At 43.7% G+C, this 27,550-nt stretch overlaps 2 protein-coding genes across 2 annotated transcripts in view; one reads left to right on the forward strand and one right to left on the reverse strand.

Annotated features, from left to right (window-relative positions):
• The window catches only part of ptmab (prothymosin alpha b), a 294,345-nt gene that overhangs the window by 95,033 nt on the left and 171,762 nt on the right, over window positions 1-27,550 (reverse strand). The gene's annotated exons all lie outside the window — the stretch shown is intronic.
• Window positions 397-17,911, forward strand: proca (protein C (inactivator of coagulation factors Va and VIIIa), a). Its single transcript, XM_072441906.1, has 9 exons — window positions 397-515; window positions 7,910-8,008; window positions 8,141-8,298; window positions 8,378-8,402; window positions 8,490-8,600; window positions 9,888-10,028; window positions 11,877-11,995; window positions 12,061-12,178; window positions 17,329-17,911. The coding sequence occupies exons 2-9, from the start codon at window positions 7,936-7,938 to the stop codon at window positions 17,907-17,909; spliced, it is 1,326 nt and encodes a 441-aa protein (XP_072298007.1). The 5' UTR covers window positions 397-515; window positions 7,910-7,935; the 3' UTR covers window positions 17,910-17,911.

Raw genomic sequence — 27,550 nt, forward strand, 5'->3', positions numbered from 1 at the left:
ATCTACCTCTGTATCTACCTGCGTTGCACCAATGAAATTTCCCCATGTGGGACAGTAAAGGAATATCTTATCTTATCTTTTGTGCTCAATTTCAACCTCATCCAAGACGTGTACTGACACATATTATAGATGGCACACTCTTGGGGCATCTGAATATTGTTATTGAGATAATGCAAACAATATTGTTCATTCATTTATGGCAATGTCTCCCACCCCTTCGATGAGTGAGGTTTGAATGCAGCCCTTGCCCGCTCTGTGTCCTCTCTGGCTCTTCTTCATATCCTCTGCACCATTAGCCCTGTTGATGGACAGATCCCACTCAGACTTTCAGAGTAGTGGGACCGCCCTGTCCTGTGGCGGTGCTGTTTCTGTGGGACGTCCTGGTTGTGGACACTTTTGGACGCAGACTGTAGACAGACTGTGGACTCTGAGTAAACACTGCAGTCAGTCATTAACATCAGCGTCGACACAACCGCGGCAGCGTTGGAAAAGTCTGCGTTCATTTCTGCGTCTCTGTGAGTAGGACCTTCACGTTACTGCGTCAGGGAATTTTAACTAGAACTCAGAGCCTTGGCCACAGAACATGAGCTTAGAGTGAGAGGTCAAAGTTCATAGGGTCACTCAGGGACCCCGCTGTTGTCTGCTCCACCGATCAATACTAAAAACACCGGGCCAATTGGGCCACAGCTTCTGTTGTTGAGAAAATATTTGTTTGCAAAATGAAGCATATGTATAGTTGTTGATATGGTATAATTTATACATATATATATATATATATATATATATATATATATATATATATATATATAGTTGTTTTAACAACAGTTGTAGAAGAAAGAAATAATAATGATCAATTATTCCGTCTGATCGACAAAAGATTCTAAGAGTGAATACATTTTGCCACTCATCCAAGTAGCTTCTTCTGAGTAGTTATAAAGATGTCGTAATACCTTAGTTTTAAACTGTTCTAAAACCACTGGTACTCCCGGCTTCCACGTGGCTTTATACTTCATACCATACTTTCTTTCTTTTAAAAAGGGACAGTGCATATTATTGACCATATGATACATATGTAGGTTGATGTACCAATTAAAGGTTAACAGTTTCAAACAACAACAATAAAGAAATATAGCCTCAAGCGGCAATGTTCGGCCCTCGCCACACCGCCGCCACGCCGCAAGAGGAGGGGGCGCTAACGCGCCCCAATTGTCCTTTTATTACGCCTACTGCTGAATCTGTGACGCTGTCACATCTTCTCCTCTTTGTTTTACCATCAAAAAGCTATTTTATTTTGAATTCTTGGCAAAATGTGCGGCAAAGCCGCACAGACACGTGACTCTTTGAATAAAAAGGTGAATAACTTTTGACGGTCCACCCCTGAAGATGAGTCTCACGATTTCCCCATTGGAATAACATGGGAGGTTTTGGTCATCGCTGCGGCAAAACCATAACAATTATGACATGGGTCTCATTGACTTTTTTGATGGGGATGCCAAAATTGAGTTGTGTGTCAAATTTCATAAAATTTGGCAAAACTGAACATTTAACCTCCATAAAAAATCTGTAGGGGGCGCTGTGGTGCCAAATTAATTTATTTCACTTCAAGTACGTTTAGCGCAAAGAGTTTAACAACTGATTCTAATTTGACGCAATTCGGACTTTATCGGCGCAAACGGCAGAAATGTTAAATTTGGGAGATTTCTGAAATTCTAGCTAAAGTTTGCGGCTTCGCCGCACAGAGACCGTGACAGGTATCAATGTAATTTGAATAACTTTTGATGTCCCACTCCTCAGTAGCATTTTCAACAAATTTCAGCTTTTTAGAGCCAACGCCCTGGGAGGAGTTCGTAAAAGTACGACGTTTGGAAAAACTCCAGAGTCCTGCTTAGCCATTTTTGAACCAGTATGGCCGACATTTGGTTGGGTAGACGGCGTTGCCGAAATAATATTTTTTACTTCTCTTGTCACCATCTACCTCTGCGCCAAATTTCATGATTCTACAATCAGATTTTTTTGGGGTCATTTCCTATCTCTCAATGCATTTTTGGTACATTTGGGGGTGCTGACGCGCCAATTTTTTTTATTTTACAAAAGGAAAATAGCCAGAATGTAGAGAGGCACGATTTTTAGAGGTGTGCAAAGTTTTGTGACTTTTCGTCAATGTTCACTGGGTGAAAAATAGGGGAGTTGGTCCCGAGAAGAAAGAAAGAAAGAAAGAAAGAAGAAAGAAGAAAGAAGAAAGAAGAAAGAAGAAAGAAGAAAGAAGAAAGAAGAAAGAAGAAAGAAGAAAGAAAGAATAATATTTTGATGCGAAAACAATGTTTCCCATTTTTCAAATATCATAAACTATACATTTTCGGAAAGCGCTCGCGCTTTCCTATCTCATGGTGTGGGTCCCTGGTCACTGACGGGTACTTTCCTTAATTTTGAGTGGGCTCCGCCCACTTTGTGTTTTTGGCCCTCTATACAGTAATAATGTTAAATTTTTGCATTACATGCTTATATGCACGGAACATGCAAGAGATGGGGAACGTATTCATGAGCTACTTAGGGCAAATGAGTGCTTTATATGGGGTTCGCGGTCGTCATCCCAATGTAAAGTGCTCGTTTAGTGCGCACTTTTGCGCGGGCTTCGCCCGTTTACAACGGTAATGTTCCATTTTCCTACTACTAATTAGTATGCACGGGGCGTGCGTGAGTGAAGGAGTGCGTTAGTGAGTGTTTGGAAGTGGGCGAGCGCTTCGCGCTCGATTTCGTGCGCACTGTGTGCGCACTTTCGCAGCCGTGCTTCACACGGCCTTACGAGATTAATAGGCCTCTCGCCAGCTTGTGGCGCTCGGGCCTAACAAGCACTCAAGGACCACAGACAATCACTCCACAGCAAACACATAGGACAAAGGACAGGGAGTGGACACATTACAGGGAAAAACAGGAGCAATTCACTACCACAAACTCAGGATTAATCAGACATAAATCATTCATTTCAGTATATTTATTATAAGTCAAAATGATCATACCCTACTCTATAAGATGGGCGCCTCCCTCACTAAAGTCGGCAGATTGTTCAATTAAATTAAATTCAATTTATTTTTGTAACGCCCAAAAAAACAGTTGCCTCTGAGGGTGACGGTGAAAAAATAATTAAACAATGTCTATGATGGCGAGGGATGATGTTCCAGAGTCCTCTGTGCTTAGACCCTACTTCTCGGCCAGGAAAAACTACAAAAAACCTCCTTGGGAAAAAGTAGAAACCTGGAGGAGTTCCAGAGTGAAGGATCTGACTCTCACAGACGGACGCGAGGGAGACTGGAACTGGACCCACTTCAGGCAGATGAGGGACCGTCCATACGGGGCAGGGACCACTTCACCAGGAGAGGAGCATCTGGGTCCTCAGGTCCTCAGGAGTGAGAAAAAGACGGCGGTGAACAGTTTGCAAGTGGAATTAAGAATTAAATATTGTTTGATAGAATAAGTCAGAAGAAGAGGATTGTGCTCAAGCTGCCATACTTCCCCCAGCACAGTTGCTCCTAGGGCAGCGGAGCTGAAGTTGTGAGTTTATATTTCTGTTCCTCACTGGTCTGACCATAAGTGATTTCAAAGAGGAACATTTTAAGCCTGGACTTAAATGAAGAGATTGTGTCGGCATCTTTAACATGGACAGGAGCTGATTCCATAACACATTGTTCCACTGTACACAGTTCCACCCCACAAGTCCGAAGGTTGACAAGTCCTAACCCCTAACCTTCGGACTAGTGAACCTTCGGACTAGTGAACCTTCGGACTTGTGGGCAGCCACCCTGTACACCGCCCTTTTAGGACAGAACATTTTGACCAAAAGTATTTTTCTTGCTGGAACCTCACAGTCCTGCTAATGGCGCTAGTGTTTCTCGACGGAGTGCTCTTGTATTTGATGTGGTATTTGAGAGGAGGTGGAGCATGTCCATGTAAACTGTAATATATATAAGACAGGCATTTTATAATTTGCCGATAAGCCTCAGGCATGAGTTTATATGCATTGAGGACAGTTGTTTTCTCAAAACCTCAAAGGCTTAATATACCAGACTCTTCATTATGAAATAAAGTGTGCAATGGTGCATGTTTTGGGTTGATGGGAGGAACCGGAGCATCCGGAGAAAACCCACCTGCTAAGAAAGGCCCGATCTGGCCCTGATGACAGATGTACTGAGACCAATCCACAGGGAGTGAGCAGCCACAAAGAAAATTAAAGCCGCAAGCGGCATCCAACGGCCCTCGCGGGCCGCCGGCCTTCCGACTCTGCGCTTTCGACTTGATAAAGATGGCGCCCTTATTGTGTGTTAAATTAAAAAAGAACTTGACAGACGGCGACACATTGGACATTGCCAATCCAGTGCAAATGAATACAAGTGTCAGTCAAATTTGCTGCTCCGCCGCACAGAGACCGTAGCACTCGGAATATAAATATGGATAACTTTTAATGCCCCGCTTGTGTGGATGATATTTCCCAAAGTAAAGCCTGATTGAGCTATCGCCCACGGAAGAGTTTGTTAAAGTGTGAAGCATAAATGTGAACATTTCAGAGATTTGGCGTTTTCCCTTTTGTGACAGTATATTTGCAGCTCCACGGCACAGAGACCGTACCACTTAAAATCAAAATATGACTAATTTTTGATGCCCCGTTTGTGTAGATGATTTTCCCCAAATATGAGCTTGATCGGACAATCGCCCTAGGAGGAGTTCCTTAAAGTGTGAAGCGTAAAAATGTGGTGATTTGAGCGATTCTGCAATTTTCCCATAAGGATAACATGGGATGTTTCTGTCATCGCTACGGTTACGCCGTACAAAATATGACTTTGGCTCTCATACTTTTATGATCAGGATGGCAAATTAGAATTTTGTTCAAAATATCATGTCATTTGGAAAAACTATTGTTTATAGGCCACTCTGAAGGCCAAATATTCAGAATTCTGGGAAACGTTTGCGGCTCCGTCGCACAGAAACCGTAAAAGTTATCCTTAAAATTTGGATAACTTTAGATGCCCCACTTGTCTAGAGGACGTACACCGATTTAGAAGTTGGTGGGCAAAACAGTGTGAAGTGTAAAACATAAAAATGTAGTAATTTGAGAGATTTTGCGGTTTTCCCATAGGGATAACATGGGAGGTTTCTGTCATCGCTACGACTACGCCGCAAAAATTAAGGCATTTGTCTCATTGGCTTTTTTGATCGGGACGGCCAAATAGAATTTTGGGTAAAGTTTAGAACATTTTGGTAAAACTAATTTTTGACCTTCAATGTTAATTCAAAGGTCACTCTGTAGGGGGCGCTATCGCGGCCATTTCAATTTTGTCACCCTAAACTGGTCCAAACTGGATAGTTTAACAACTGATTCAAATTTGGTCCAAATCGGACTCGTTTTGATCAAATGGGAGCAATTTTTAGATTAGCAATATCCCAAAATAAGTTGTCCAACTTTGCGGCTGCGCCGCACACAGACCGTAAAAGGTATCTCAAAAAATTGGATAACTTTAGATGCCCCACTTGTCCAGAGGACGTACGCCGATTTTGAAGTCAGTGGGCAAAACGCCCTAGGAGGAGTTCGTCAAAGTTTGACGTGAACAAAATGGCTAACTTAGCGTGTTTTCATTTTCAAAGGAAGATGGCGGCCATAGGGTAAGTCTGGGGGCGTGGCCACAATGATATTTGTTTTTTTTCCACACAAGAGGAATGCGTGTTCCGAATTTCGTAGTTCTACGACAAAGTTGACCCAAAGTTGATTTTGTACGGTTACGCCGTACAAAATATGACTTTGGCTGTCATACTTTTATGATCAAGATGGCAAATTAGAATTTTGTGCAAAATATCATGTCATTTGGAAAAACTCTATTGTTTATAGGCCACTCTGAAGGCCAAATAGTCAGAATTCTGGGAAACGTTTGCGGCTCCGTCGCACAGAGACCGTAAAAGTTATCCTTAAAATTTGGATAACTTTAGATGCACCACTTGTCTAGAGGACGTACACCGATTTTGAGGTTGGTGGGCAAAACGCACTAGGAGGAGTTCGTTAAAGTGTGAAACAGAAAAATGTGGATATTCGAGAGATTTAGCGGTTTTCCCATAGGGATAACATGGGAGGTTTCTGTCATCGCTACGACTACGCCGTAAAAATTAAGGCATAAGTTTGATTGGCCTTTTGCTCGGGACCCCAAAGTAGAATTTTGGGCAAAGTTTTGAACATTTGTGTAAAACCAGATTTAGTCCATCAATGTTCATTCAAAGGCCACTCTGTATGGTGCGCTATCGCGCCCATTTCAATTTTGTCATCCTAAACTGGTCCAAAATTGAAAGTTTAACAACTGATTCAAATTTGGTCCTAATCGGACTCGTTTTGATCAAATGGGAGCAATTTTTAGATTAGCAATATCTCAAAATAAGTTGTCCAACTTTGCGGCTGCGCCGCACACAGACCGTAAAAGGTATCTTAAAAATTTGGATAACTTTAGATGCCCCACTTGTCTAGAGGACGTACACCAATTTTGAAGTTGGTGGGCAAAACGCCCTAGGAGGAGTTCGTCAAAGTTTGACGTGAACAAAATAGCTGACTCAGCGTGTTTTCATGTTCAAAGGAAAATCGCGGCCATAGGGTATGTCTGGGGGCGTGGCCACAATTATATATTTTTTTTGTCCTCACGAGAGGAATGCGTGTCCCGAATTTCGTAGCTCTACGGCAAAGTTGACCCCGGGGCGTCTCCCATAGGCGCAATGTATTTTGACTTTTGTCGGTGGCGCTGTCGCGCCATTTTTTGACGAAAAAAAAAATGGCCCAGAAAAAACTTAATTTTTCGCCGATTCTGAATTTTGGGCAAAGTTTGGTGAGTTTTTGAGCATGTTCAGGGGGTCAAATTAGAGCTCAAAGCGCAGAAGAAGAACAATAAAAAAAATAAAAATAATAATATTTTTAGCAAAAACAATATAGCCGTTTCCACTATAACAACAAATTATACATCGTTTGAAAGCTCTAAGCCTTCCCCATGCCGTCATGGGGTGGAATCATCATTACGAGCGCTTACGCGCTCGTCACTCCCTATTCCGTCGGGATGCCCCGCCCACTCCCCGTAGATTTCCATTGATTTGAGCAGATACAAGCATGGCCCAAGCCTGCGGCATGGATTTTCGCGTACGGGACGATGCCAGGAGGGGTTTTGGAGGAATGCAGCGCTTCGCGCTGCTGTTGTCAAGAATGAGTGAATGGGCTACGCCCATTCACTCATTGTTGACTATTTCTGTCATAGCAGGAGTAAGTATGCACAGTTGCAACGCTGCCTTTGGCAGCGTTGCGGGAGCAATAGGCCCTCCGCCCTGCTGGGGCTCGGGCCTAACTATTGAATTCTCCTGAGCGTAACTGTGTCTTCAAGCAAGACAAACCATAGCAGCAGCCTTTCTTTTGTCCCATATGTGTGTTTGGTTAAAGCTAGTGTACTTTAAGCTGTGTTTTTGTGGTCCTTGGAAACTTGCACATGTCTGAAAAACAACTCTGAATTCGGGTCAAAAGCTGCGGCTCGGCTTCCACTCCTATTGTCACCTGTGAATTAAAAATGAGCGCTCAAAGCTCTCGAGGACAATGATTGAAACACAAGCGTGTCCCAAAATAAAGTATAAAAAGCAAACATATGTTTTAGTAGCTTATCACAATTGACAAGTTGGTTTATTCATCAAAGGAAAGTGTTGATGTAAAAGTAATTTACATTTATACTTTTTTCATTTTGATTCCTTACTCAGGTTATATTGTCCACTTGTTTGGTTGTCAGCTACTACCACTAAAAGGGCTCTCAATGATCTAAAATGCAAACTAAGACTCACTTGCATGTCACAGGTTGAATGTAAAAAACAAGCAAACCACCACTCCAAACAGTCACCATTTATTTTGCAGTGCCAATTTTGATTGGCTGTTGTGCCATGATGCCCCGCCTCCTGCTGTACGTTTTGCTGAGCTGCTCTATATGGACCGTTTCTGTGCTCAGTTTGTCAGGTAGGTTACATCAGCTAAGCTCAAACATTCCTGATGGTGACGGTGTGTCTGTTGTTTTGTCACTGATCATAACAGCAGTGTCAGACTGTAGATCTGGTACGTAGAATAATGTCCTTCTGTCTTAATAAACAGTGTTCTCAGACGCCCGCTCGGCCCACTCTCTGCTGAGGACCCGCAGAGCCAACTCTTTCCTGGAAGAGCTGAAGCCTGCCAACCTGGAACGTGAGTGTGTGGAGGAGAAGTGTGACTTTGAAGAGGCCCGTGAGATTTTCCTCACCAGAGAGTCCACAGTGAGATCTCTTTACTCTTATGGATACTCTTAGTACAGGATATCGAGGTGAGAAGTGCTGACTGTGCATTTGTTCTCAGCTGGAGTTCTGGACTGTCTACACAGGTATCACCTTGTTCTTCATTACATCATAAGAAATACATTTGTACATCTGAATGCAATATAAACAAGCCAAAACGGTTTGGTGAATAGATGGGAACCAGTGTCGCTCCAACCTGTGCGTCCATGGGACCTGTGTGGACCTGTTCCGGGCCTATGCCTGCCGCTGTGACTCAGGCTTTGAGGGATTCTACTGCGACCAGCGTGAGTTTGCATCTCCTTTACATGTCTGAGAGCCCGCTACATGTCTAGAATGCTGAATGACTGTTACTATTACATGACTATGCGCTTTACAGGCTTCTCAAAGTCTCTCAAAGTGCTACACTATATTCATTATTCATTCACTCCACTCTGGTGGTGGTAAGCCACTTTTGTAGCCACAGCTACCCTAGAGCAGACTGATGGAAGCGAGACTGCCTATCTGTGCCATTGGTCCCATTGCCACCACATGTCTGCATAACTGAAAACATGTTACAGGTGATTGCTATAAGTCTGGGAATATTGTTATCAATTAAATTTATTTTTGTAACGCCCAAAATCACAACAGCGGTTGTCTCGGAGCCCAACAGTGAAAAATGGATTTAACAATGTTCATAGGGACTTGGCAATGACCCAGGGTCTCCTGTTCTTAGACCTTCCTTCTCGGCCAGGAAAAACTATAAAAACCTCTGTTGGAAAAAGTAGAAACCTGGAGGAGTTCCACAGTGAAGGAGAGATCTGACTCCCTCAGACGGACAGGCGGACGCGAGACAGACAGTGGAGCTGGACCCACTCAGGAGGAGAACCAGTTCCTCGAGGCAGATGAAGAACCATTCATATGGAGTAGAGACAGCTTCTCCAGGGAGTTGAGGAGCATCTGGGTCCACAGGTCATCGATGTGCCTGTCCCGCTCCCCCCGGGAGTGGCGGGAAGTGGAAAAAGAAGAAGAAAAGGCAATGAAGACTGCAAGTGAAATTAAATATTAAATATAGTTTGATAGAATAAGTAGTCAGAAGCAGAGGATTGTCCTCAAGTTGCCATACTTCTCCCGACATAGTTGCTCCTAGGGCAGCGTAGCTGAAACTGTAGGTTTTATATTTCTGTTCCTAACTGGCCTGACCATAAGTGATTTCAAAGAGGAACATTTTAATACTGGTCTTAAATGAAGAGACTGTGTCGGCCTCTTTAACATGGACAGGAGCTGATTCCATAACACAGGAGCTCTACCTCCTACTGTGCTTTTAGAGACTCTTGGGACCACCAGAAGAACAGTATTTTGAGAGCGAAGAGCTCTGTTTGAATTATATGGTACTATAGCATCTTTGAGGTAGCATGTCCTTTATGGCTTTGTAAAGAGTACAGTGAAAAAGTGCAGTGACATCTCAAATGTAAGATGACTATTTGCATCTGCATATCTTTCTAAAAGCAGTATAACAGGTTATAAAAGTTAAACTGTTTTAAATATGAAAAAGATCGTTTGTGAGTCTTTGATATGCCTGTGTTTGGGTCTAGCTCAGACCAACAGTAACTGCTCTGTGGACAATGGTGGGTGTGACCACAACTGTGACGAGAGCGAGGACGGAATGAGCCGGCGCTGCAGCTGTGTGGATGGCTACAGACTGCAAGAGGACCACAAGAAGTGTAAGCCCACCGGTGAGTAGCTAAAAGAAAAGTGTTCAAACAGATGAGTATCCAAAAGAAGTGTGTACCTTAAGGCGCTTATCCACATGTGCCTAGAGGTGAGTAACTGCAACTAATCTATCTTAAAAAAAAAAAAATCAATTTCAGTCACACAGCACAATTGTTTCCTATTATTTTTGACACATTCCGTTAGCTCTTTAGTTACAGCTCTATGGACTTTATTAAATGGGTTGTACTTGAAAAAAGTAAAATCTGTATTCCCCTAATAAGCAGCGGGTCAAAATGAGACCACTGTGCTCTCCAAAATGCAAGGTGCGCTGTTAGCATGCTAATGTTTCTTAGCCTTACCGTGATGGTAAACTCTCCTCTGGTTGGATGTGAAACACATTGTATACTCATTGCGGTGAATAATTATGACGCTTGGAATGCATTTGGAAAGTGAGGAATAACTTTGGACTGTAGCAGTTAAAAGTTAAAAACACAATTTATTTAATAGTAAAGTAAAATCAGTTTTTCCCCAGTAATGAGTACAGTAATGTCCATTGTGTTCTGTCTACATCTAATGGAGCTGATTCTGGCACCAGCAGGAGGCCGGTCCCTGAGGTCCTCAAGAGTCCGAGATGGCTCATATGGCACTAACATGTCCGAGATGTACTTTGGTGCTAGGCCATAATCTTGTACACAAGCAGAACTGCTTTAAAGTCTATTCTCTGAGCCACAGGGAGCCAGTGCAGAGACCTGAGAACAGGATTAATGTGATGGTACTTCCTGGTTCTAGTCAGGACCCGAGCAGCAGCGTTCTGGATGTACTGCAGCTGTTTTACAGCTCGTTTGGAGAGGCCAGTGAGCGGCCGTTACAGTAGTCTGATCTACTGGAGACAAACGCATGGATAAGTCTCTCGAAGTCTGGTTTACATTTTTGGCAATGTTTTTTAGATGGTAAAAAGCTGCTGATGTCATTGATTTGATGTGGCTATTAAAGTTCAAGTCTGAGTCCATTATTACCCCCAGATTTCTAACTTGATTTGTAGGTTTTAGAGCGAGACTCTGGAGGTGACCGCTAACACTTTCTCTTTGTTTCTGTGGGCCAAAAATGATTATTTCAGTCTTGTCTGAGTTCAGCTGGAGAAAGTTGTTTTGCATCCACAAACTGATCTGTTGGATGCAGTGACAGAGTGAATCCACTGGTCCATATTCACCTGCGACAGTGAAACATAGATCTGAGTGTCTTCTGCATAATTGTGATAGGACACATTTTCACTGCGTATCAGCTGACCTAACGGCAGCTTGTAGAGGTTGAACAGAAGGGGTCCCAGGATTGACCCTTGGGGCACTCCACAGGTGAGGGTCATGTGGTCTGAGACACAGCTACCAATTTCAACAAAGCACTTCCTGTCTTCCAGATAGGACATTAACCAGTTTAGGCAGTTTAGGGCAGTGCCAGTGATGCCCACCCAGTCCTCTAGTCTCTGTAAGAGGGTCCCATGATCGACTGTGTCAAAAGCAGGACTCAGATCTAACAGAATTAAGATTACTTTGAGACATAAAGTTCGCTGTAATTTGCTGTTGGCATGCTATTTGTTAAGTTTGCTGTGATGGTAAACTCTGCCATGGGCGCTGAAAATTGTGAAAAGCGTTTATAAACTCATCACTGTGATTAATTAGGATGCTTAGAATGCTTTAGGTAAGTGAGCTGCAATATACCGCTGCAAATAGTTTAAAAGAACTATTTTTCCACATTTTAAGACCGAAAAAATCTGTTACAGCCTCTTTACGGAACCACAGAAATTTGGATTGTTACTTTTATGGTTCTAATCTTAACAGTGACCTGCTCTAACTGGTTCTGTTCCCCCTCTGTAGGCCGCTCGTCCTGTGGTCAGTTACTCATCAGTCGCTCCTCGTATTCTGAGCGCGTCACAGGTCTGCAGCCCTGGGTGATCGGGGGAGAGGTGGGCAAGAAGGGAGAGAGTCCTTGGCAGGTGAGACTCTTGCCTCTCCTGGGTATCCATGTTCATATTAGATGTGATGATGTGGCGGTTGGCAGGTGATGGTGCTGAACGCCCGGGGCATGATGCACTGTGGAGGCGTCCTCATCGACCAGAACTGGGTTTTGACCGCAGCACACTGTCTGGACAAGATCCACCGCTTCAGGGTCAGACTGGGTGAGAACTATGAGAACAGCCAATCACAGACGACTAATAGAATGATTATATATATATGTTTTTGCCTACCTAAGACATAATCTTTGGTGAACCGGTTGCATCGTAAATTAGACCTTAACACGCTGTCTGTTATCCATACGTGACTCATCTGTATCTTTAAATTTGGATTATTTTAGCATTGCTCTAGAAAAACCCCATAAGGATATAAAACTAAGGTGGTAAGGGTTTTTACACACAGCGAGCCCACTAGAAGTAGCAACACGGGCTGTGCACAGAGTCCGCTGCTTTGCCTAAAATGTTTGTAGAATAGAGTTTAATTTATTAATTTCCACAAGCCACATTTTGTCTGGGCCTCAGAGCTGTTCACTTTGGGGAGCTTATGGCTGTGGAACAGTTTTGTTCATGATGGAGTGTGTCTCCATATTCAGGTTGGCTGGGTCCAGAGGCACTGCTACCTGAGTAACTGACATCACCCAATAGCGTGCTGGCTAATCGGGAGAGTCGGTACTTTCCCGGTGGTCTGCACGATGTTTGGGTCGGTGGCTCTGCGGCGCTCTGCTCTGTGCCTTTCCCTGAGCACTGATTGGCTGCTCTGGCTTTCTGTTTGCTCTTCTCTATCTCTGATTTGCTGCTGGTTCTCTTTCCACGCTGTGTCATTTGTTATTGTTGTATGATTGGCCTCACGTAGAAAGTGGGCGGAAGGATAGCACAAATCTGCGGCGTTTACAGTTACGGTTAGAAAATGTGAGAAAACAGTGAGGCTTATTCCACATCATTTATTATTTTAACACTGTATTTATAAAGTGTTTTATCATTTATCTGACCCTTATAGGTGTTTCACAAAGTACAAGGCACAACCATGGAGCAGACCTGTGCAAAGAGTCATGCCATGGTGACAGAATGTTTGTCAGCCGATGGCCGATTTACAAGGCAGATTTACATTAATTTACTTATTTATTTTCTATTGTTCTTATTCCTGGCTCATGTAATCCCAAATCCAGGAGTGTTCCATTGTAGCAAAAGATTCAATAGATTCAGTAGAAAAACAAAACGTTTCGACTCTCATCCAAGAGTCATTCTCAATCTGCGGATCGAGTCTGGGAACTCAGATATTTATCATACTCTGAGTAGGCCCTGCCCACTGTACAGGACCTCATTATAAAGGGTATTTACTGTTTCACTTGTAATGGGCTGTCGAAATCCTATTGTAAACTGACTTTTGCTCCCTCCTCATTGATGATCCCATTCTGATGCTAATTAAGAACTCAATGAGGAGGGAGCAAATATCAGTTTACAATAGCCCGCACCATAATCTGTGTAGGTGAAGCACTGCTTCCCCCTCTTGAAGCGCCGGACGGTTTGCCAGAATGTCTTTGGGGCCGACGGATAGTTCTCCTCCATGTCCTCCCCAAACTCCTCCCAGCCCTGGGTTTGGGCCTCTGCTACAGCACAAGCTGTGGTATGCTTAGTCCGCCGATACCTGTAAACTGTCTCAGGAGTCCTGATAGGCCTTCTTCTTCAGCCTGACGGCATCCCTTACTTCTGGTGTCCACCTCCAAGTTTGGGGGTTGCCGGGGCACCTGAGAACTTGCAACCACAGCTCCGAGCAGCTGCATTGACAATGGAGGTTGAGAACAAGGTCCAATCAAACTCAATGCCCCCAGCCTCCCCAGGGATCTGGGAGAAGCTCTCCCGGAGGTGTAAGTTGAAGACCCTGCTATAGAGGACATTTTACAAGTACAAGTACTGTAATGTTGTCCATGTCCTCCCACTTGTCGATGTAATGAAGGAGTGTTCCATTCATCCAGGAGTGTTCCATTGTAGAAAAAGATTCAGTTGTATTCATGTTTTTTAGGAAAAACGAAACGTTTCGACACTCATCCAATAGTCATTCTCAAGCTCTATTGAGAATGACTCTCGGATTACTCTTGAAGTCCAGATGACTACAACTGAATTCCATCCTTCAATTTATGAAAGAGGGTGGCATTCAAAGTTGATATGGTTTAAATAATTGGATCAAGATTTCAAACATGTCCACTGCATGAGTGTGGATATGTTTGTTATAAGAGTAATTTGGGGCACCAGCCATTAATTAGGCATTTAAAAATTCTATAATCAAATATATAAATTCATGTATTTATTAAAAATGAATTAGCTCGTTAATCTGAAGGTTTGTGAGAACGTAACGACCCGTTTGCTGGAAATGAACGGACACTTTATCAAAAGTGGTTTATGAAGATTTATTGAGCAAATAATCAAACAGATAAATATGAATTTGGTATATGAAAATGAGTCCATAACAAATGGAGTTTCTTAACATGATAAATCTAGATCAGGGGTGGGCAATTATTTTCCTCCGAGGGCCATATTCGAATCCAGGTAAGTAGCGGAGGGCCGATCATTGGTGTGAAAAAACACTTTTCTGTCAAATATAGGCTATTGAATCAATTATTTAATTCACTTCACGTCATAAGTATTAAGGATACAAGTGCAGACAGATGCCTGAGGGGAAAAAAGGATAAAAAAAAAAAATATATATATATATATATATATTACTTGGTATGCTTGGCGGCCCGGATTATAAAGACAAACGGGTCGTAGTTTGCCCACCCCTGATCTAGATCTATCTAGTAGTGTGTTAGTTAATCCATGGTGATCTCATCAACCAGATTGTGAAGTACATGCGTTTTTTTCTACTGTGGCAGTACGAGTGTTTTGGTATTGTTTTGAATGATCTTATTAGAACCAATTGGATTAAATTAAAATCAACAACGCCAACACTGTGGCAGTAGAGCACCCCAATTTAACCTGGGGAAATGAGTTAGGCACACAGAGAAGTATTACTGACGAGGCAGAGACAGTTCCATATGTTACAAAATATGTATTGTTCAAAGAGATAGAGCTAACAGTTTATTTGATAAATCTAAGTTAAGACCAAAATCCTATTTTAAAACTATTTAAGATAAAACGTAATATGAAACACTACCACTCACCACGCACACCCACTCACACACAAATAAACTCAATAAGACCTTTGGGCTTAGTCGTGGGGGTAACTTAATAATAAAACCCCAAAAACAACAAAAATAATGCACCACAAACCAAACGGGGGACCACCACCAAGGGAATCCACCACGTGTCAGATCTTCAGCCCCTATAACACAAACTAATGTATTAAAATCGGTACATCATTTGCGTACAGTTCACAACACATAACATGACAAAGGGGATTGTTTGGATTGTAACCGAAGTCCGTTCAAAATTCAGGCTATCAGAAGCCCCTCTACAGTCAGGCACGGTAAATGGAGAGCAGGTGGAGCAGCACCAAGCACCAAACAGCGGAAGAAGGTTCTATAGCGCGTCCATGCGCGTTCACGTGACACACCAACACAGAGCTGGTATAAACCGACCCGGAGACCGGAACACACAGCAACAGGCGGCATGGAGGCACAGTAACACGCGGGCCTGCACTGTTAGAATGGGCAAAGAGGCAGCTTCTACACCAATGGGAGGAATAAAAGACAGATTAGATGGTTTCAGCTAGTTCACCACTGACCCAGGCATACTCACACTTTAAGCTCCGATGAGGTAGAGGCGAGAGCGAGCAGTTGCGTCAAAGCCTAAAAGAACACAAGAGCCTAAGCGCGAGCCGAACAATTGCGATTATTAAAATGTGGGGCTCTTACCTAAACTTTTAGTAGTGAGTAAACTGAATCCACGGTTAACCAGTGACTGTCCGTGCTAACAGATGGGATTAAAGACAGTTCACAAAATTTAGAGGGAGACAGAGCTCCGTGAGGCGCTGGGAGAACACAGAAGTGTAACGCCAGTGGGCGGGCACAAAGCGAAAGGCCAAAGGGAGCGTAACAACCAGGGGGAGGCCTTTTATGAATGATGGCCAGCATGAATGGCCATCAAGGACGGCCCAAAATGCTATATGGCCACACTATGACCAGAAGCAGGAGCTGTGATCCTGAGGAGATGGGCCTGTTTGTGTCCGAGAGCCTGTGTGTCTGAGTCGGGAGAGACTACGGCAGCTCGGTCCACACACTGGGCAGGGCACGGCCGCTCTGGAGCTCCGGGCTCTGAGTGTCAGGCCAAAGAAGCACTGGATCAGGTCCCCGCAATCTGCGTTTTCCTAGCCTCAGATAAAATGTGTTGTTGTGCTGATTTACAGATAAGGGTGATTTGAAGAATGTTGGATCCAAATTTTGTCGTAGACTTGAAAAGTTGCAGAAAGGTCCTTTGCTTGAGTTTGCAAGTTGCAGTTTATGTCGCGATTAAAAACCAGCACGGAATTCTTATTTAGAGATGAGAGAAAAGTTAGCTTCTGCGGGCATCCATCCATCCATCCATCTTCTGCCGCTTTATCCGGGGCCGGGTCGCGGGGGCAGCAGTCTGAGCAGGGACTCCCAGACTTCCTTCTCCCCAGACACTTCCTCTAACTCCTCCGGGGGATCCCGAGGCGTTCCCAGGCCAGCCGAGAGACATAGACTTCTGCGGGCATGTCCCTGGAATGTTCTTTGTTCCGTGGGTTAGCACAGCATCGCTAGGTCAGAGATGAGCGCCTTCTCTTATTGAGATAACTTCCTCCTTGATGATCTGATGGAACCCACTTTCTACGTGAGGCCAATCATACAAAAATAACCAATGACACAGCGTGGAAAGAGAACCAGCAGCAAATCAGAGATAGAGAAGAGCAAACAGAAAGCCAGAGCAGCCAATCAGTGCTCAGGGAAAGGCGCAGAGCGCCGCAGAGCCACCGACCCAAACATCGTGCAGCCCACCGGGAAAGTACCGACTCTCCCGATTAGCCAGCACGCTATTGGGTGATGTCAGTTACTCAGGTAGCAGTGCCTCTGGACCCAGCCAACCTGAATATGGAGACACACTCCATCATGAACAAAACTGTTCCACAGCCATAAGCGCCCCAAAGTGAACAGCTCTGAGGCCCAGACAAAATGTGGCTTGTGGAAATTAATAAATTAAACTCTATTCTACAAACATTTTAGGCAAAGCAGCGGACTCTGTGCATAATAAATATCTACAGTGCCTGTGTCAGACCAGTGAGTTGAGATTGTGCGCTTGTCTCGCTCCAGTAGCTGTAAGATGTACTTACACATTCATGTTCAGACTGTGTGTGTGTGCAGGAGACTACGAGCGCCTGCGTGACGAGAACAGCGAGGTGGTCTTGCGCGTGGTCAAGGCCTTCAAACACCCAAAGTATGACAGCAACACCGTGGCTCATGACATTGCCCTGCTGCGCCTGGAGGGCCCCGCATCGCTTTCCAACTACATCCTTCCGGTGTGCCTGCCGCGCCCCGACATGGCCCAGCGTGTGCTCCACCGAAACGGCACCCTGACTGTAGTCACCGGCTGGGGCAAAGAGGACATACGCAGCTCCCGCCACAGCACCACGCTCAACGTCATCAAGATCCCCCTGGTGGAGAGGTCCGTGTGCTCACAATTTATGTCCAACAACATCACAGAGAACGTTTTGTGCGCCGGTGTGCTGGGCAAGCCGTACGACGCGTGCGAGGGGGACAGCGGGGGGCCCATGGTGACGCTGTACCGGGACACATGGTTCCTGGTGGGGCTGGTGTCCTGGGGCGAGGAGGGCTGCGGACGGGAGGACAAGCTGGGCGTCTACACCAAAGTGTCCAACTACAAGCAGTGGATGGACGAGGTGAGGCAGGAGTGGGAGCGGACGCACCACCAGCAGAGCGCCTGACCCCCTGACCCATTGACCGCCTGACCCCCAGCCAGAGGACACGGTGTTTCAACTCAAGGATGCAATGTCATCAGTTTGTCAGCAGAGTTTTAAATGATGTAAATTCAGACTCACTATGTTGGTTTAGTTCTTGGGTTGTTTTGACAAATTTGATTGTACTACTTCTGGTTTAATCAGAAACATTATGCACACTCTCATAACTTCTAATACATAAATAAAAACTGATCTTGTGTGGTTTTGTTGGTGTTGTATAATTATTGGATAAAAAAAAAATATGGTTGACTTGTCACAGTCCATGAAGATATTATTCATACAATAAAATGTTTCGTCAATCTTTAAATAGCTTTGCCTATTATCTGTTCAAGACAAGAGAGTCATGTCGCTGATAAGGCTGAGTTACAGGTCAGATCTGTGTAGGGGCGAGCTCATTCACAAAAAGAGTGCATGTTTTTCAACTCTATGTAGTAAATAGGGTCATTTAACATATAAACATAAGTTAAATTTCTGCCCTAACGTTCTACTTTATTTGATTAAATACTGGTGTGAAAAAGTGTTTGCCCCCTTCCTGACACTTTTCACAAGGAAACACAAAATGTGATTTTCAAGTGGGGGAAAACAAAATCCAAATCTACATGGCAATGTGTGAAGAACCTAAAACCCTTAACAGCAACAACTGCAATCAAGCATTAACTTGCAATGAGACGTGTACAGCAGTGTGGAGGAGTTTTGATCCACTCATCTTTCCAGGATTGTTGTAATTCAGTCACACTGGAGGGTTTTCAAGCATGAACCACCTTTTAAGGTCATGCCACAGCATCTCAATAGAATTCAGGTCAGGATTTTGACTAGGCCACTCTAAAGTCTTCATTTTGTTTTTCTTCAGTCATTCAGAGGTGGACTTGCTGGTGTTTTGGATCATTGTCCAGCTGCAGAACCCAAGTTCACTCCAGCTTGAGGCCATGATGGCTTTACGTTCTCCTTCAGATTTTTTGGTAGACGCAAAATTCATGGTTCCATTTATCACAGCAAATCTTCCAGGTCCTGAAGCAGCAAAACAGCCCCAGACCATCACACCACCACATTTTACTGTTGTATGATCCTTTTCTGAAATGGGGTGTTACTTTATCGCCAGATGCAACGAGACACACACCTTCCAAAAAGATCAACTTTAGACTCGTCAGTCCACAGAGATTTCCTCAAACGTCTTCATCATCAAGATGAAAAAAGAAGTTTTTTTCTCAGCAGTGGTTTTTGTCTTGGAATCTTTGCCCAGTGTCTTTCTTATGGTGGAGTCATGAACTCTGACCTTGACTCGGGTAAGTGAGGCCTGCAGTTCTTTGGATGTTGTTGTGGGGTCTTCACTTTGTCAGGAAGGTCATATTTAAGTGATTTCAGGTTTGAGAAAAGGTGTGGCAGTAATCAGGCCTGGGCGGGGCTAGAGAAATTTAACTTAGTTTTGATAAGCCACAGATAAGTTGTGTTTTCCCTTAATAATAAAACCCGTCATTTAAAAACTGCAGTTTGTCTTTCCTTGGGTCGCTTTTGACAAATGTTTTAATTCATTTGAAACATTGAAGTGTGACATGTGGCACAAAACATGTTCATGCCACTGTACATGACAACTGTATGTTATAACTGATTCTTAAATTCAACTATACGTCCTTTATTACCACATATATTGTTTTGTTTTCTGTCAAGAAACGTTCCTGAGTTAAATGTAGACATTTTACTTTCTTTAACTTATCAGCTTAATTCAATTGTATGCAATGTTGGGAAGTAACAAAATACATGCATCGAAAATGCATATTCAGAATACTAATTTTGAGTTTAAATACTCTTTCATTTATTGGTATTCAGAACTTTCATTTTAGTTACTTTCCTAAAATCAAAAGAATACATGGCAGTACTTCAAACTAGGCTTCAAACTGCACGGTAATAGAGAGAAAAAGAACATATCACTCTTGTGGTGAGTATGTGAAATTGTTTTAGCCCCAATCAGTGATTTCTGATTTTCTGATTCTGATTCTAAATCACGTTGATAGATCTAACAAACAATGAAACAAATGTAAAGCTGTCTTCCCTTATAATAAATTGTCAAGCTATACATGATTTTTGGACCCATTGTTTCAAGGTAGATTAAATATTTTTAAATCATCATAAAGCTCTATTAAATTTATTCAATTCTATTTATTTTTGGAACACCAAAAATCACAACAACAGTTGCCTCTGAGGGCGACAGTGAAAAACGGATTAAACAATGTCCGTGGGGACGAGGGACGATGTTCCAGAGTCCTCTGTCCTTAGACCCTCCTTCTGCAGGAAAAACTACAGAAAACCTCCTGGAGGAGTTCCAGAATGAAGGAGGGATCTGACTCTCACAGACGGCCGGACGGACGTGAGGGAGACAGTGGAGCCACTTAGGAGGAGAACCAGTTCTTCAGGAGGAGAACCAGTTCTTCAGGAGGAGAACCAGTTCTTCAGGAGGAGAACCAGTTCTTCAGGAGGAGAACCAGTTCTTCAGGAGGAGAACCAGTTCTTCAGGGGGAGAACCAGTTCTTCAGGGGGAGAACCAGTTCTTCAGAAGGAGAACCAGTTCTTCAGGAGGAGACCCAGTTCTTCAGGGGGAGTACCAGTTCTTCAGAAGGAGAAGCAGTTCTTCAGGAGGAGAACCAGTTCTTCAGGAGGAGACCCAGTTCTTCAGGAGGAGAACCAGTTATTCAGGAGGAGAACCAGTTCTTCAGGGGGAGAACCAGTTCTTCAGAAGGAGAACCAGTTCTTCAGGAGGAGACCCAGTTCTTCAGGGGGAGTACCAGTTCTTCAGAAGGAGAAGCAGTTCTTCGGGAGGAGAACCAGTTCTTCAGGAGGAGACCCAGTTCTTCAGGAGGAGAACCAGTTCTTCAGGAGGAGAACCAGTTCTTCAGGGGGAGAACCAGTTCTTCAGAAGGAGAACCAGTTCTTCAGGAGGAGACCCAGTTCTTCAGGGGGAGTACCAGTTCTTCAGAAGGAGAACCAGTTCTTCAGGAGGAGAACCAGTTCCTCAGGAGGAGAACCAGTTCTTCAGTAAGAGAACCAGTTCTTCAGAAGGAGAACCAGTTCTTCAGGAGGAGAACCAGTTCCTCAGGAGGAGAACCAGTTCTTCAGTAAGAGAACCAGTTCTTCAGAAGGAGAACCAGTTCTTCAGAAGGAGAATCAGTTCTTCAGGAGGAGAACCAGTTCTTCAGGAGGAGAACCAGTTCTTCAGGAGGAGAACCAGTTCTTCAGGAGGAGAACCAGTTCTTCAGGAGGAGAACCAGTTCTTCAGGAGGAGAACCAGTTCTTCAGGAGGAGAACCAGTTCTTCCAAGCAGATGAAGAACCCTTCATATGGAGTAGAGACAGCTTCACCAGGAGAGGAGCATCTGGGTCCACAGGTCCTCGATGAGTCGATCCCACTCCCCTCGAGGAAGTGAGATAAAGAGAAAGGCAATGAACAGACTGCAAGTGAAATTAAATATTAAATATTGTTTAATAGAATAGAAAGTCTTTATCAGAGGATAGTGCTCAAGCTGCCATACTTCCCCCATAGTTGCTCCTAGGGCAGCGTAGCTGAAACTGTAGGTTTATATTTCTGTTCCTAACTGGCCTGACCATAAGTGATTTCAAAGAGGAACATTTTAATACTGGTCTTAAATGAAGAGACTGTGTCGGCCTCTTCAACATGGACAGGAGCTGATTCCATAACACAGGAGCTCTACCTCCTACTGTGCTTTTAGAGACTCTTGGGACCACCAGAAGGCCAGCATTTAGAGAGCAAAGAGCTCTGTTTGGATGATATGATTCTATAGCATCTTTGAGGTTTGGGGGGGGGCTGAAATGGGTTTAGAGATTGCTTTAAAACTTCAGTGAATGCGTTAAATAGATTACCCAAAAAATGTCAACTAACTAGAGTTATTAGAGTTAACTATAGACATTAAGAAGCAAGGATAAATATTGGGGGAGTTTTTCAACATACACAGTAAATAAATCAAAGGCAATATTGTGGTGAGTGACATCACACTTTGATAAATAGAATCAAGAGGCTTCAGAGTGTGGAGGAAGAAGACATGTAAATAATGTCACAATTAAAAAAAACTGTACACGACACTGTAAACGACATTGTACACCACACTGTGCACCACACTGTACACCACACTGTACACCACACTGTGCACCACACTGTACACCACACTGTGCACCACACTGTGCACCACACTGTGCACCACACTGTGCACCACACTGTACACCACACTGTACACCACACTGTGCACCACACTGTGCACCACACTGTGCACCACACTGTACACCACACTGTGCACCACACTGTACACCACACTGTACACCACACTGTGCACCACACTGTGCACCACACTGTGCACCACACTGTGCACCACACTGTGCACCACACTGTGTACCACACTGTGCACCACACTGTGCACCACACTGTGCACCACACTGTGCACCACACTGTACACCACACTGTACACCACACTGTGCACCACACTGTGCACCACACTGTACACCACACTGTGCACGACACTGTGCACGACACTGTACACCACACTGTACACCACACTGTACACCACACTGTGCACGACACTGTACACCACACTGTACACCACACTGTGCACCACACTGTGCACCACACTGTACACCACACTGTGCACCACACTGTGCACCACACTGTGCACCACACTGTGCACCACACTGTGCACCACACTGTACACCACACTGTACACCACACTGTGCACCACACTGTGCACCACACTGTGCACGACACTGTGCACCACACTGTGCACGACACTGTACACCACAATGTACACCACACTGTACACCACACTGTGCACGACACTGTACACCACACTGTGCACCACACTGTACACGACACTGTACACCACACTGTGCACCACACTGTACACGACACGTTGCACACCACACTGTACACCACACTGTGCACCACACTGTACACCACACTGTACACCACACTGTGCACCACACTGTACACCACACTGTACACCACACTGTGCACCACACTGTGCACCACACTGTACACCACACTGTGCACCACACTGTGCACCACACTGTGCACCACACTGTGCACTACACTGTACACCTCACTGTACACGACACGTTGCACGACACTGTACACCACACTGTGCACCACACTGTGCACCACACTGTGCACCACACTGTACACCACACTGTACACCACACTGTACACCACACTGTACACGACACTGTACACGACACGTTGCACGACACTGTGCACCACACTGTACACCACACTGTGCACGACACTGTAAACGACACTGTACACCACACTGTGTACGACACTGTAAACGACACTGTACACCACACTGTGCACCACACTGTACACCACACTGTACACCACACTGTGCACCACACTGTGCACCACACTGTACACCACACTGTGCACGACACTGTAAACGACACTGTACACCACACTGTGTACGACACTGTAAACGACACTGTACACCACACTGTACACCACACTGTGCACCACACTGTGCACCACACTGTAAACGACACTGTACACCACACTGTACACCACACTGTGCACCACACTGTGCACGACACTGTAAACGACACTGTACACCACACTGTGCACCACACTGTGCACCACACTGTACACCACACTGTGTACGACACTGTAAACGACACTGTACACCACACTGTGCACGACACTGTACACCACACTGTGTACGACACTGTAAACGACACTGTACACCACACTGTGTACGACACTGTGCACGACACTGTACACCACACTGTGTACGACACTGTAAACGACACTGTACACCACACTGTGTACGACACTGTGCACGACACTGTACACCACACTGTGTACGACACTGTAAACGACACTGTACACCACACTGTGTACGACACTGTGCACGACACTGTACACCACACTGTGCACCACACTGTGCACCACACTGTGCACCACACTGTACACCACACTGTACACCACACTGTACACCACACTGTACACGACACTGTACATGACACGTTGCACGACACTGTGCACCACACTGTACACCACACTGTGCACGACACTGTAAACGACACTGTACACCACACTGTGTACGACACTGTAAACGACACTGTACACCACACTGTGCACCACACTGTACACCACACTGTACACCACACTGTGCACCACACTGTGCACCACACTGTACACCACACTGTGCACGACACTGTAAACGACACTGTACACCACACTGTGTACGACACTGTAAACGACACTGTACACCACACTGTACACCACACTGTGCACCACACTGTGCACCACACTGTAAACGACACTGTACACCACACTGTACACCACACTGTGCACCACACTGTGCACGACACTGTAAACGACACTGTACACCACACTGTGCACCACACTGTGCACCACACTGTGCACGACACTGTAAACGACACTGTACACCACACTGTGCACCACACTGTGCACCACACTGTACACCACACTGTGTACGACACTGTAAACGACACTGTACACCACACTGTGCACGACACTGTACACCACACTGTGTACGACACTGTAAACGACACTGTACACCACACTGTGTACGACACTGTGCACGACACTGTACACCACACTGTGTACGACACTGTAAACGACACTGTACACCACACTGTGTACGACACTGTGCACGACACTGTACACCACACTGTGTACGACACTGTAAACGACACTGTACACCACACTGTACACGACACTGTAAAGACACCTGACCAATACCTGCCAACAGCTCCTTGTAACACACTAGCTCTTGTGGGCTGTATCCTTTGTGTTGCATTGATGCCACCTACTGGAAATTGTATTTCCTTCTGTGTTCAACGGTTTTCAATGTGTCAAGCCAAGTTTTCTCATATTTTCTGTCCAAAAATGTGGTAAATGTATCCACTTCCCTGTGATTGACGTTACTGAATGTGTACAAATTGACAAAGTTGTCGAAAATAAATTCCTTGGAGTAATCATTGACATATAAACCCACAGCACTCATTAGACAAGACCTATTCATTCTAAATACAGCAAAACAATACCTGCATTAAATTGCTCATTAAATCTCCCTTTGTTCACTTATTGTGTTGAAGTATGGAACAATTATTAATGTTAATTATTATTAATCATTACTCATATTGCAAAAATGATCAGTCCAGATAATTCACAAAGTTGTTTTTCTTGTGTTTTTCATGATCTTTTCAAAACATTAAAATTCCTTGACCTTGTAAAATATGATAGTCATTTTATTTTTAAAAGCCTTCAATAGGTTATTACCAATTAATAATTATATAATTCTATATAGTTATGGAAGCTTTACACTTCCCACTGTTCGAAACACTGGTTTTGTGTGACTTGTCTGTGGGTGAAATGTGGAATGCTAGGATCACAAACAAAAGCTATGCCAACATCAAACATGTTGATATAAAAACAGGCTCACATTTATTGCCATATTGCACTTTTTTCCAGTTGTCATTGGTTTGTGCTCGTTCCCTATTCTTACCTGTTCATAGTTGGTCCTTTTGTCCTTACCATTGCTCGTGTGTCTTTTCGATTGCAACTTAAAATTGTCTTTCAGGCGAGTTTTTTAATTTGTCGTTTTATTTTCCTTGGCATTTTTAAAAGGGGGGGACGGAATGAAAATAAAAATACAATTTTACTTTCCCATTATCAAATCACATTTCTACCATCCAAAAGTCGGAGTTGAATTTAAAAATAAAATTTGATTTTAAATAATTTTCTTGGATTCTTAGAATATAGGCCCTACTTCCGCCTCTCTACATTATCTGCATCATTATAGTTATCAATGCAAGAAATTGAAAATAACTTATTATACTGTAATGTACAAAAATATCTTCAATGTCATAAACTAACTGTTTAATGGAAGGTGGAACTCACAGTGATCAGACAGAAAGTAGTCCCAGACTGACAGCTTCTCAGAAAATGAATCATCCCGTGACCAAACAAGTCGGTTTGATAAACTTTATTGAGTCTGGACAGGAGCACAAAGTGTGCAATGAATGAAAATGTCTTATTGAGCAGCTTAAATTTGGCCAGTTATTTGATCGAACGGCGCTGTATTTTTTCACACGCTCATGTCAGAAGAGAACATGTGACTCCACAGACGAGCTGGACATGTCCACATGAGGAGGACTTGTGCTACTTAAATGGCAACGACAAAATGATTCTGATATAATCGGTCAACACGATCGAACACGAGTCAATGAATGAGAGGCCGAGCCAAAGCCACGCTCACCCCCGTCCTTTATGTTAATCTACTGGTCGATCTCATGGATCTATGGTCGATCTAGGAAGCCGTGAGTTGCGAGAGTTTTAAAGCTCTCTGACGTTCTGACGAACTTGGGGTCGTGCAGTAATGGTCAGAGATGCTGGTGCAGAATACGTTTTTATTTTTATTGAGGTTTTGGCCAAAAAAAACTGGAAAATCTGTGAAAACAGGAAAAAAAAATTAAATAAATTAGAATCTCCATTTTTGAGGTCGGTGGGCTCGCGAAACAAATAAAAAAACTCTCGCCTCACATATAATAATAATGTGACTGATTTGATTAATTCTTTAAGACTTCATAAGTCTAAGTGGGATTCAATAAGTTTCCCTTTGTTGAATGTGCCAATGGCATTTTTGTTTCTTATTTGTATCTGTTAACTTGCTCAAAAATAAATAGATAAATAAATACATACATAATTCTCCTTCCTTCAGGTATGGCCAAAGTACACTTACCTTCTCTTTCCCATTTGTTTATAATATATTGAGTAGAGTAGTTGTCCAGATTAGTAAAACCTTGATATACCGGAATTTACATGTTTTTCCCCTTGAAAGTTCTGATTTATAAGCCTTGATAAAAATTTCAGTCAGAGGGATAAAATGGTCATAATGGTTTAATTTCTTGGTTATAACTCCTTATTTTTAAAAACCTATGAAAGTCCTGTTTCTCCAAGCCAAAAGGATTCTTTCAACATATCAAAGCTTTTCATGATGTTATTTTTTACAATCAGGTGAAATGCTTTTATACCTTTTTAATATATGTTGTAAACACAGTTTACCCAAGGATTCTTAACTTCCTTCAAATCACTCGGCTGTCATCTGCCAGTAAGGCCTGTACAGGATCCCCCGGCACCAATCTCAACATTTTTCCATTGAGCTTCATATTTTGGGTCACACCAGCACAGCAACGCTCTGATTTGAGCGGAAATAAAGTAACCTTTCAGGCGGGGCAAACCCTAACATCCTTTTTCTTTTTGTGGCATTACGAGCGGTAGAGCCGTCTTCTCACCCACAGTATCTGCTTCACATGTACAACAACGCCCCCTGTTTTTAGAGCAAGGGACAGGGAACCCTCAAACGAATGAATTAATTCTGTCATAAAGGTCACACAGGTAAGTTAGACTGTAATAATTGGACAGAGACAAAGATACAAAAGGGTGTACATTTATTAAGCTGCATAATAAGTTATATAAGTTAGTTCGATAAATTCAAACACATATTTTCATCACATTTCAGATTACATTTTGACATTTTCCTCGCATCCAGCGTTGTCACTTCACTGTAACGTGACACTTAGATAGTCCCAGAT

This window comes from Eucyclogobius newberryi, unplaced genomic scaffold (assembly GCF_026437365.1).
Source record: "Eucyclogobius newberryi isolate DKJ021-1_F unplaced genomic scaffold, fEucNew1.0.hap1 SCAF_12, whole genome shotgun sequence".
Lineage (NCBI taxonomy): Eukaryota > Metazoa > Chordata > Actinopteri > Gobiiformes > Gobiidae > Eucyclogobius > Eucyclogobius newberryi.